The sequence below is a fragment of the Antennarius striatus genome, chromosome 18 (assembly GCF_040054535.1).
Source record: "Antennarius striatus isolate MH-2024 chromosome 18, ASM4005453v1, whole genome shotgun sequence".
In the NCBI taxonomy this organism is placed as follows: Eukaryota; Metazoa; Chordata; class Actinopteri; order Lophiiformes; family Antennariidae; genus Antennarius; species Antennarius striatus.
This window is the reverse complement of record NC_090793.1, coordinates 19,344,578-19,356,877: the sequence shown is the minus strand read 5'-3', so window position 1 is coordinate 19,356,877 and position 12,300 is coordinate 19,344,578. Positions and strand designations below refer to the sequence as shown.

The 12,300-nt window shown below is 40.4% G+C and overlaps 1 protein-coding gene across 1 annotated transcript; it reads right to left on the bottom strand.

The window, feature by feature from the left end:
• Positions 1–3,031: 3,031 nt before the first annotated feature.
• LOC137611787 (sodium- and chloride-dependent GABA transporter 3-like) lies at positions 3,032–11,208 on the bottom strand. Its single transcript, XM_068339882.1, has 14 exons — positions 11,052–11,208; positions 10,785–10,919; positions 10,507–10,644; positions 8,267–8,354; positions 7,567–7,699; positions 5,785–5,919; positions 5,417–5,520; positions 4,960–5,084; positions 4,771–4,883; positions 4,565–4,702; positions 4,376–4,478; positions 3,981–4,081; positions 3,383–3,550; positions 3,032–3,143 (listed from the first exon to the last, which is right to left on the bottom strand). Exons 1-14 carry the CDS (start codon positions 11,206–11,208, stop codon positions 3,048–3,050), a joined length of 1,734 nt encoding a protein of 577 aa, XP_068195983.1. The 3' UTR covers positions 3,032–3,047.
• Between the last annotated feature and the right edge of the window lie 1,092 nt (positions 11,209–12,300).

Below are 12,300 nucleotides of genomic sequence, written 5' to 3'. Positions count from 1 at the left end.
CTAAACTTCCGAATTGTTTGATTTAGTAACAGAATTGTTCAAAATGAGCTTCCCTTCTCTTACTGTGTCTAGTTTAACAATACCCTGTCCACACCCTTATAGTCATCTCATGTAAAAACAGTTCCAGGGTTAAGTTGCCAACCTTTTTGTTTCTGATAAAAATTGCCATCTTCATTTGTTGTAATTTGAATTTTGGTCTGAATGCAGCACTTCTGGTGTTTTCAGTGTTTGCTTTTAATTATGATTCATCAGAACTGTCAAACCCTGAGGGGTTCTTGACGAGGTGCCTTGTTTCCTTCTTGCCACTGTGGTTTTTACTGCAGTGTTTCTCTTTTGTATTTTCATATGTCTTATTTGTGCCCTCATTTGTATTCAATCAGCTCATTAATCAGGATTTTTGAGCAGGTTGGGTAAAGCTAATTTACTGCTCAGCATTTTGTGAGAAAGAAAATTAATGAATGAATTGATGATAATTACATAATATATCTAAATTTCTGAATATTACCTTCAGACTCCATTATGGACCACAATCTCGTAAGGATAGAGTAAAGAATCTTTTTTCACTAAATATGGTTTTACACGCATGCGGTACAGGCCGGAGCACTCACAGAACACGCAACAGTGTGTTGCTGGAGTGAAGGCAACCACATCAAGGGTACCTTAGCAGTGCTCAGGTGGTGAACTGACACCTTTCCAGCTACCAGCTCACACTCCATACTTTGATCCACGATGGTCTTGAACCAGCCACCCTCCAATGCCCAAGCCAGATCATTAAAGGGAGTGAGAGATGCACTCACTGTAGATAGATAGTAGCTAATTGAGGGAAGGCATTCATAACTGAAGACTCCGAACTACTAAATGCCAACACAGGAGATGTTCAAAACTGCTACACATACCTTAAGATCCTGTAGACAATTGGAAATCAGGAAGAGAAACCTACCCAATTTCCACACGGGCCATACATCCCTGTCCTTGAACACTGCATCAGCGTTCTGAGAGATTGCAGGTTGTTAATTTGTTGGTATTCTTATCCAGTAAAACTAGGTTTGTCACCTACCTACCTACCTACCGACCGACCTTTTTGAGATTGTTCACCTCAATGAAGTTGATTTTTTAACCCCTATATATTTTAAGGAATACTGAAGAGGCTTGTCCCGTACTTGTAATCATACAACTATGTACAGACAATCACAGGTAATTCCTTCTATCTTCTCTTTGTTTCTACCCTTTTCGGTTGTTAGGTAGTCACTGTCGCAGCTATAGACAAACACTGTATTTAAAGAGATTGTTGTAGCAAGTTGGCAAATTACTTGTGGCTGTTTGACTTGGATGCATGGTATGGTCATTAAAAAAATTGTGATGCAATTGCCGAGAAATGGAGAGGTTGTTAATTTCATCACGTTCAGGGCATATTTGTGGTGAAGAGAGGTTTTATGCTTGATTTAAATTTTGTTGTGGAGCATGATGATTATACTTTTGTTCAGTAATTTCTCAGGGTTTGAAGTTTGACAACTACACTTTGACAACTATTATTAATTTAATGAGCTAATACGTAATATTTAAAAGCTGTATCATTGACAGATACTTTCACTATGCACAGCTTGTAACATGGAGTACATAATTTCTAGTAAAACCGTACTCGGCCAGGTGACTCAAGGCTTTCTAATCTGTTGTGGCCACTACCTATTGAGTTTCGTATTTAGGGTTATTGAAACCCAAAACATTATCCACAATTGCATCAGTAACCACTTTAGTGTCAGACTTTCAAACTGAACTTTCTGCAGTGGTCCAGGAAGAGAGTCTTCACCTTGTGGTTCCGTACATGTGATGTCTCTTCAGTCTAAACTTTACTAGCTTGTGTATAGTCGTATTGGTAGCATTGCTGAGTTCAGGACCCTTTTTGAGGTGATTGTTGATTTAGTCTCCTGAGCTCATCAAGCAGATGGCCGTCTTAGCTAACTTGTACGAGTTGGAAGGAATGCTCCTCTCCTCTTAATCCACTTCGTTCTCCCCAGGGGTCAGGGGTGTCCTCATGAGTCTTTATGGAAGATCAACTAGAGCATCCTTGAGTTAGCCCAGTTTTCTTCCCTTCTTGAGTGAGGTTCGCACTCCAGTGAAGCACTGGAGCACTTTTCCACATATGTTGGTACAGGCCACTTATTGCTTCATCAATGGCCATTGAACAAATTATCAGTAGCTGTAGGTACTATTATCTTCTCTGCTTTTGTGTGAGCCTTTTTGTATTGGTCTTTCACGTGGGCAGAAGCTGCTTTTACAAAGTAACTTTGCTGAACATGATGAAGTCTTTTACAGAAACTCAAGGTGCATGTTCGCATTAACTGGGTGGTTTGTTTCTGAGTATATTCTCATGTTAGTGGGCTTCATACTATGTACTTCCTGTATTTTAAGACACAACACACTAAGGCCTCTCTTCTTGACTGACGGTAATGTTTGTAATGCCCAAAAACAGAAGCCACGTTATATTTTCTTACTTTTGCCTGTTTTGTTGGTCGATGTTCATCGAACCAGCTGTTCCTGCTGTAAGAGACTTACCATCTCAATTGCATTTTACATCAATCTGTCCCTTCTGGTCCATCCTGTCCATCTTATCTTTTTCTTTTTGTGTCTTTGTGTCACTGTCGGTCTCTGTCTTTCTCTTTCTTTCCAGCTATTGATACCAAATACTTCAGTCTTGCCAGCATTTAACCGCGTCTTCATCAACCAGACAATGCCATTCTCTTTCTAAATCAACAAGTCTGTCTCCTGCCTTCATCAGTGGTTCATTATGAAACTGTAGCAGATAAAATGATGAGTTGTAAAAAACGGAACTAAAAGACACAGATATAGGTGCAGATTTTGAAAAAAACTTTATTTCATTGATTAACTTTTGTCATTTCTCATCATATAGTAAAATACTGTCAAAAAATCACTGTATTTTTCCACAGCTCAAGATATGCAGTAAAGTAGCTAACGAGCTAAATTTATTATATATATGACAGTATGATACCTGTGTTGTCCTGTTAATTTGACGGGTCACACTAAGCTGTTTATGCTGATACCAGTTCATCAGTTGTTCTCTCCTCTAACATTTTCCTCCTCTTCCAGGCTGGATCTTCAGCAGGACGACAAAGGACAGATAAACGCTGGAACAAGGAAAGGTGAGGTTTGTTATTAAATGCATTTAATATTAATGAGTATGTGCAACAGAATATTAATATTAATCAGAAACATGGGGTAGTGAAAAATATCCAAACCAGAAATCAGTATGTCAGGTCTGTCTAATCTAGTAAAATCAATAGCTGCATGTAAAGTGTATTAATTGATTCAAGATTTTTATTTTATTTTTAATTTGAATCATCAAATGTCTAGCAAGAATCCTGACCTGTCTGAAGGTTCCTGGTATGAACCACATCTCTACAACTGCCCACAGTGGCACCATGACAACAGAGGATAAGGTCATGGTCCACCCCAGTGCGTACGCCCAGTCAGGGTAAACGTAGTCGTTGATCTTGAGGTGTTGGTAGTCAACCAGGTACAGGACAACTGACATCTGCAAAGAATATTATTTTTGTTGAAAACATAGAAAAATAACAGGAGTTTTGAGACATTCTTTTAACAAATGACTCTTTGTGTAGCTGGTTATTAAGAAAATGTTGACGTACAATACTCAGACTCCTCTCTTTGGTAGTGGTGCACTGGTATGAACAGTACATAGGATTATCCTTTTGAAAATGTACAAGTAACACCTATTCAGAGCCAGTACCATCTTGATTCATCTTGAACCAACATTTTTTATGTAATTAGGATGTGGTAATGGAAATGCTTGGTTAAGTTTAAGATTGGAGGTAATTGGCCAGTGGTATGGCACACCTTTCCCTGAGCCTTTTCACTTCCTGCTGCTACCCAAGCTTGCATTCGGGAATTTCATCACCGACATGACATGACATGACTGACAACCACAAAGAACATCTGTCACTCACCAGCGACAGCAGAGGAATGACGAATTTCCAGCACAGTTTGAAGAAAACAGAGGGTCTATGTCCTGTCATGTCCTCAATGATGTTAGAAAGTTTATCAGCACCTGATGGAATATACTCAAATTAAATTCATCAACGGTAAAATAAGTTGGATGGTGTTAATTTACATTCCCCCAACGAGAACTTCTGTGCTAGTGAGGTAGCCTCATGTCATGACAGAAGTGTTCAAACACCTGCTGGATTAATAGATGTGGTGGAGGAACAAAATGTGTACTAATCCACCACTAAAAATAGTTTTAATTAAAGCCACAGGAAATAATAACATACAGTCCTGAACATTTCAGTAATTCCAGTGTGATAGCTCAGTGCTTTCAGAAAGACCGCAATTAATTACTCACCAAATATCCAGCCCAGAGCCAAGCACTGGGTCAGAGCTATGATATTCATACAGACTCTGGTAGCGCCGTAGAATTCAATGAGCTGGTACATGTAAATTCCTCCCTGAAAAGAAACGTGTTCATGATTTCAACATGTACCATTTCAAGGTGTGTTTTACTAAGAACAATTCTGAAAATATTTTTATTCACCTCGGTAACCAAGGGAAGATGTAGGAGAAAGAAGGATATACAGCTGATGAGGACAAAGATCTCGTGCTTCACTGGTGCACGGAGGAGTGTTGGAAACAAATCGCTCACTGAGCTGAAAATACTCTCCACTGCTACAAACTGGGAAGAAAATAGTAGTTTTATTTGTGGCTAGAATTCTCAGAAGGAAATTTGACAGAGGTCATTACATGTGTGTCAACAGTCAATAGCATCAGCATCAGGAAGAAGCAGACAGTCCAGAACTGGGGTAAAGGCATCAAAGCTGTTGCCTGAGGGTAAGCGATGAAGGCCAAACCTGGACCTGTAGATGGAATGATTCAAGTCTGTATGGTGATTTTCTAACTTTTCATGTGATTAAATGTCTTAATCTACTGTACCTGACTCTGTCACAGTGTCAACACTAACACCCTGTTTGTGAGCCATGAATCCAAGAACAGAGAAGACGACAAATCCAGCAACAAAACTGGTTCCACTGTTCAGCAGACAGATCCAGAGACAGTCCCTGGAGGGAACATAGGCACATATATATGTATGTGTGTGTGTGTGTGTGTGTGTGTGTGTGTGTGTGTGTGTGTGTGTGTGTGTGTGTGTGTGTGTGTGTGTGTGTGTGTGTGTGTGTGTATACATCATCATCATCATCATCATGTCTATGTGTGTATACATACACACACACACACTCACTTAGACATACAGTATATATACTGTATATATACTGTATATATATATACATATACACACACACACACACACACACACACACACACACACACACACACACACACACACACACACACACACACACACACACACACACATATATACACACACACATACTTGTAACAGTTGTTGTTGTAGTCGTTATAGCTGCCCAGGACCTTTAGTATCCCTCCAGTCAGACTGTAGGAGAAAAGTATCTGGGATCCTGCCTCAATCCAGACCTGTGATAAATCATTTATACTGATTTCTGATCCTACTTTAACTTACAATACAACATTCTTGAATGTTTTTCAATACAGATCAAGATGATGGAAGAGGTTATGCAAAAGATGCAAACCCAACACAAAGCAACAAAAACTACACCTAAACACACATAAAATGGTCTAATTAGGTTAAAGTGTATTAACCCCAAAAAATAAACATATTTTGAAATCTATTCCTCCTCAGCAATTGCCAAGATATTTAAAACCAGTCAAACAATCCACCTCTAGGTCAGCCAGGCGGTTTATGTCTGGATACAGGTAGTAGTAGATCCCTTCTGAAGCTCCAGGTAGAGTAAGGCCTCTAATGAGTAGAATCAGGAGCATCACATAGGGGAATGTGGCTGTGAAGTATACTACCTGAAATGAGGAGTGAGATATTGAAGGAACCATGGTAAATAAAAGTGACAGATAAAATAATATCTTAGTTTTTATGAAACATTGCTTGAACAAGGGGTACAACCAGACAATGTGGTACTGGGGCGGCAGTAGCTCAGTCAACTAAATCTTGGACTGGTGACTGGAAGTCGTCGGTTCAAGACTCGCGTTGGCCAAAACAGCTGACAGTGAGAGGTGTCAGTTCCCCTTGTGAGCACTGCCAAGGTGCCCTTCAGCAAAGCACCACTTTCCCTACAAGCTGCTCAATTGGGGCGCACCCTAAATGAGCTGCCCATCACTTTGCCTCCCATCAGATATACTTTGCATGCCTACAGGTCCCGTGTGTATGTGTGTTTCAGGGGTATGTTTTGAAACATACATATATACATGTTTCAAAACATATACCAACCACGGGGGGGTTTCTTCTTCTGCTGCCCCTTTTTAATAAGGGAACCAGAGGGTGTGTTCCAACTATAAATGGATCACACTGCTCAGCCTCCCCTGGAAAGTCTCCTCCAGGGTACCATTGAGGAGAGTCCAGCTCTTAGTTGAGCTTTAGATCCAGGAGGAGCAATGCAGCTTTCGCCCTGGTTGGGGAACACCAGACCAGTTCTATACTCTTGCGAGGGTGCTGGAGGGAGCATGGAAGGTTGCAATCACATGTGTTCTGTGGACATGGAGAAGAATCATGACCATGTCCCACAAGGCATCCTTTGCGGAGTGCCTCAGGAGGTGTACGGCTCATTGCTATGGGCTCTCCAGTGTCTGTATTCCTGGCGTCAGAGTCTGGTTCACATTTCTGGCAGTAAGTCAGACAAGTTGCTACCCCTTGCCACCTGTTCTGGTCATAACTTTTATGGACAAATTCTCTAGATGCAGCCAAGTGGTGGATGGAGGGTTTGGTGGCATCAGGATTCCTTCTCTGCTTTTGCAGATGATGTTGTCCTACTAGCCTCATTGAACAGCGACCTACAACTTGCACTGGCCATGAGCTCTGGGGAATGACTGACAGGATAACATCACAAGTACAAACAGCTGAAATGAGTTTTCTCTGAATGGTGGCTGGCCTTAGAGTTTGAGAAGGAGTGAGAAAGAGTGAGGAACTCAGACCTCTAGGAGAGGCTGAAACGGTAGAGCAGCTGCTCTTCCACATCAAGCAAAGCCAACTGAGGTGGTTTGGGCATCTGGTCAAGACGGTGCCTGGATTTCGTCCTTGAGTGGTCCACCTGGGAACAGACCCAGAGGTAGGTCCAGGACCAACTGGAGAGAATATGTATGTCTTGGTTGCCCTAGAATTGCCTTGGGATCCACCAAGAGGGTTTGGTGGAAATGTCTGGGGAAAGGAGTGTCTGTGCCTTCCGGCTCAAACTGCTACCTTCGCAACCCAGATCCAGATAAGTGATTGAAAACCAAAAAAGAGACCAAGAAAAAATATCCAAAATGTTTATCAAGTTGCACAATTAAATGTGCGACCAAATACTGTCATTTAAATCTTTGGATTTAACACTGACACATCCTTCTTTGTTTTGTCATATTATAACATGCTTTGGTCTAAGCACTAAAAACTTTAATTGTTTCCTCTATAGCTCATTTTTAATATTTCTGCTGGTTCAGATATTCTCAGAGGACCTTTCCAGAAGATCTGACTCCTTTCCAGATGCTGAAGTAGCAGAACACCCAGCAGGCCAGAAGACACAAAGCCAGCTCCCATCTCACACTGCCCAGCTCCTCAATGCCTCCAGACATGCCCAGCATCCTTCGTCTGAGAAGAGGCAAATTTATCAAGTAGGATTGAAGAATGACATGTACTATATGTGGAAATAAGTTTACTACAGGTAAAACAAGCTTGTTTGTTTCCATATTTAAGAGCAGTGGGAAACCTTCATACTACTTAGAGGGTAAATTGGAAGTCAGTGTTTGCCCAATGATATTTTGACACATAGCCTGCAGAGATTAGGAATTGAACCACTGATCTATTATAGGGGGGACTCTTGCCTTCTAAGTCAGGGTACACCAGTTAATGTTGATCAGACATATGCAATGTTTTTTGTGGTTTTGAAGATGTTATTGAAAATTCAATAATTTTCAGTTTTAGACATTTGTTATCAATGTGTTGTTTTCTGGTGCCTCTGATATATTACAGTATTACAATAAAGAACAAATTATTTCCCATAGCTTTAAATTACTTTCGCATGTTGGACAAAGTCTGTCCAATCACTAGAATTTTCCTCAGCGTAGGAACAGAATAAGTGAAATACAGAAGGTCTCCTGAATCAAAATGAAAACATTGAAGTACATAATGGGTATTAAAATAAAAAGTTAGACTCACTCCCAGAACTCTATCGCTGCAGAAGTCCCTCTGGTCTGATTTGCAGTCATATTCGATGAATTAAACATCTGAAGATCAAGGCAGTCAGCTGGTTTGAGGAACAAACAGATTTCAGTGAGGATTATTGTATTTAAGGCTCTATATTGCAAGGTGATCAGCTTTTGGTCACTAAACATCAGTGGTGGTGGATTTATTCTTCTTAAATCAACAGTTAACCAGAAAGTAATACAATACACAGGTTAAAGATTTATTTTACTCAGGTGGATCACCACCCTGAGTCTGCACAGCTGTATGTTGGGTATTGTTCTTTGAATGGTAGTGTTCAGCCTCCTGAGAGTGCCCAGAGAAACTACCAGAGCACCAGAATAGAGTCTCCATTACTGATAATGAAGGATTCATGTGGTCAAACAGGGCTGCACAGTCAGACTCCACTGATTCATTCATTTTAACAAAAACAAGAGGCTAATATGACCCCTCACTGAAGCTAATCACTAATTATCTGTGCATTAAACATTAACAATTGTTCTCCTTTAATCAACAGTGAAAAGCAGGTCATTTATAACCTTCTGGAGATCAGTCTCTGTGCTGTATTTAGATCAAAAACCAAATTGAAGCTCTTCCCACCATGCTACTGTAGAGTAGCATGGGAAGGAGCTGGAGGAGGGGAACCTAGGTTGTAGTTTGTGAGAAAATGTTTGCATTAAAATTTTGGGAGATCATGTGGCTCATGGGGGTTGACATAGGATTTACAATGGACTGAGCAAAAGGGTTGTTAATGCAGTTAGGAACGTGTAACTGACCTGAGAAAAGATCACAGAAGGTAATAACGTTTGATAAACTCATCCATGATGCCAGGAGGTATGTGTGTTGTAAAATGTAAATCTGTTGTTAGGATGGGCTTGAACAAGTATAAAAGGCTAAAAGCTGTAACAATTGTCAGAGCAACACTCTCGAAGTGCACAGTTCTCTATACCCGTATGTATTAAGGAGAAATGATTGATCACACCGTGGCCATAATTTATAATTCTTCAGAGAATTAGCAATTCTCAGTTTAGCAGTGTTGTGTCAATTGGGTTTTTGTGCAGCACTCTGCACACAGCAGCAAGCGTGCTGGGGCCAGAATGTTAAGTTGTTTGCCATCCCTGTTGAAAAGGGACCTGCCAATCCAGAGCATATTAAATTTGTCAAGAATTTAATCAGCTTGGAAGGCAGAAGCACAAACGGCAGCAATGAAGGCTTAGCATCCCCCACAGCAGAGTGGCACCCCTTTGTCGAGAGTGGCTCCCAAACGGAGATCTGCCTTTATGACGAGGAGTGAAATAAACCTAGTTGGGCTGTGTGGAAGGAGTGTGGTGGAGCTGGGAGTGGTGGCCGGCAGGAGGACAGGACCACTGACTAGCAAGTGGGGGGAAACCTCTCCAGACATAGAATTTATTGGTCAGCTGGGGAGCTTGAAGTTGATTGAGGAATGGGCTTTTCTCAAAGGGAAGTGGTGCTAGCAGCTAAGCCAACAGTATGATTAGGGAGTTCAGGATCTGTTTGTCATGTTTGTTTGTTTTTTGATATTCCATCTCTGAAATTTTCTGTGACAGACAGAGGGAGCTGTTTCATTGAGTTGGTGAATGGAGAGGAGGTATGGTTTGATGAAGTGAGTTAGATCACACATTCAGAAGGAAAATAAACAGCAGAAACTGGGTGCGCAATGTTGACAGATATGCTGACAGTGGAGTCGCTAAGTGACACCAGTAACCGAGGTGTCTCACAGACCCTCAAGATACAAATGCTCATTACTTCAATTGATCCCAGCGGAACAAACTTGCACAGATTACAGAGATAGAGGTAGAAATTAAACAAATGAAGGAGACAAATGAGCTGCGGTCTTCGAGGAAAAGGCATCGCCTCATATGGATAGTACTGTAGCTATTAGTTCACTTGAGAATGTCCTAAGTGCACATGTAACTGCTCAACTTTATGGTCACCGAGTCAAAGACATGTGTGTCTTACTGTAACCAGCCAATTAAAGCTTGGTTTGTTGCACGGAGACACTATGAAAAGCCAACCATTCACCTTTTTAAGACACTCATGGCTTGCATCCAGATATCTCTTTAGTCATTTTGAGCCAAAGGCTAACAAAAGCGATGACTTGGTTGAGCAAGTATTGTGATTATGCTGTTAATTAAACAATTTATGACCTTTACATACATGCTCAACAACTTAAATTATTCCCGTAAGAGGCTTACCTGTATTCCAGGTGTTGTTGCAGGTGGCCCAGGGGAGCTGGGACCTGAATGAGAACACCAGGTAGAAGAGAGCCCAGACTTCAATTAGAATGTAGGTGATGTTACAGAATAAAATCATCAGTTCTCCAAATCCAATTCCTGATGGATAGAAATATAAATCAAGGTCGGGATGATCCATAGAAGAATTGTGTTTATATACTTCATATTTTGAATGTACAACTGTGTGGCTTGTATTTTCCTGTTTTCTGCACTTTGTTGCTGAACTCAAATACCCTCACCCTTTGCCAGTGGACACAACTTGGTCCAGCAGGTGATGAATCCTTCCTGGGTATATTGACCCATTGAGATCTCCAGTAGAAACAGAGGTATTCCAGTAAATACAGCAAACAGACCATAAGGCACCAGAAAGGCACCTATAGTTAATTAAAAATCACATAGTCATTACAATCTTTTCACAAAACAGTTGAAAATATCAAGATATTTCAGAGGTATACAAAAAGCACTGAAATCATTTAAACAAATATAAAAAAATGTCCAATATTCACCTCCTCCATTCTTGTAGCAAAGGTATGGAAATCTCCACACGTTCCCCAAGCCGACAACATTCCCTGCCAAAACTAGAATATATTCTCTTTTATTTGCCCACTGTCCTCTGTCGTCATCACTTCTCGGTTTTTGATGTTTGAGTCTTTGTCTGTTCATCTCAGCTCCAAATGTAAAGTATTATAAACTGTTTTTTACTTGCCTTTTTGTCTTAGATTAATGAGGCATGTTCCCTCCCTCTCTGTCAGCAGACAGAAGTCTTAAAACACTAAGACTTAAAGGCGTGCTTTAATCCTGTAAAGCCTGGAAAAACAATTGTTGTCACTAGATTTGATTAAAACGTCTTAACAAGAAAAAGTTATCACTTTTCATGTATGACTTTTTTTTTTGTCATCATTTGTGCTACATCTGGCATTTTTTTGCACCACCAAATATCTTGACAGAAAGATAGAAGATAAAGCAAAAAGCACATTACTCAGGCGGCAAAAGGGATGAAAATGAGATGATGACCTTAACCTTGAGAAAACTAGGTCAAGGTCATATTTTTAACTTTTGTACACTCAGGAACTGGATAAGATAGAAAGATGAGGGAGAAAGCCAGCGTAAGACCATAGGTCAAAGCTATTGCTTTGATCTATAAAAGTAGGTCAGAGAACTAGCTTTGATCTTTGACCTATGCAAGTAGGTCAGGGTAAAATTTTGAATTCAGGGATGTCGTGGGATGTTGCAGTCTGTGACTGCATTGGTTCTTGTTCATTATGACATTGCTGAACACTGACAAAATTACAGAAGACAAACATATTTTACTGTTCATCCGCTTTTCCATTCCTCAACCTGTAGACAAATACTGAGAAAGAGCCACTCTTAGATTCTTATCGTACAGTAAGGTATCACAGTACTGTAGTTGAAATGTCTTCTTAATTTGAATTTCCAGGTGACACTAACTTATTGGATAGAAATCCATCCTTTCCTATTCCATTTTTCTCCTGACAGGCTTCATCCAGATGGCAGAGAACAAGCAAACACTGAACAAACAAGATAAGAGGATGTTTCAACTCCTGCATAATCATTGAGACATTTATAGCCGCTGGCATTTGGAATAGCAATGTTCGTTTGCACAAACATTAAAGATAGGTATTACCGTATTTTCCACACTATAAGGTGCACCTAAAAGCCAAAAATTTTCTCATAAACTCGTAGTGCGCCTTATAATCCGGTGCGTCTTATATATGGATTAATATTCATGTTAAT

Coding starts and splice junctions, on each gene's coding strand:
- LOC137611787 (XM_068339882.1), bottom strand. CDS start 11,208: ATGAACAGACAAAGACTCAAACATCAAAAACCGAGAAGTGATGACGAC. Junction 5,920..7,566: donor GAGTCAGATCTTCTGGAAAG/GTCCTCTGAGAA, acceptor TCCTCATTTCAG/GTAGTATACTTCACAGCCAC. Junction 4,703..4,770: donor TATTGACTGTTGACACACAT/GTAATGACCTCT, acceptor TTTTCTTCCCAG/TTTGTAGCAGTGGAGAGTAT.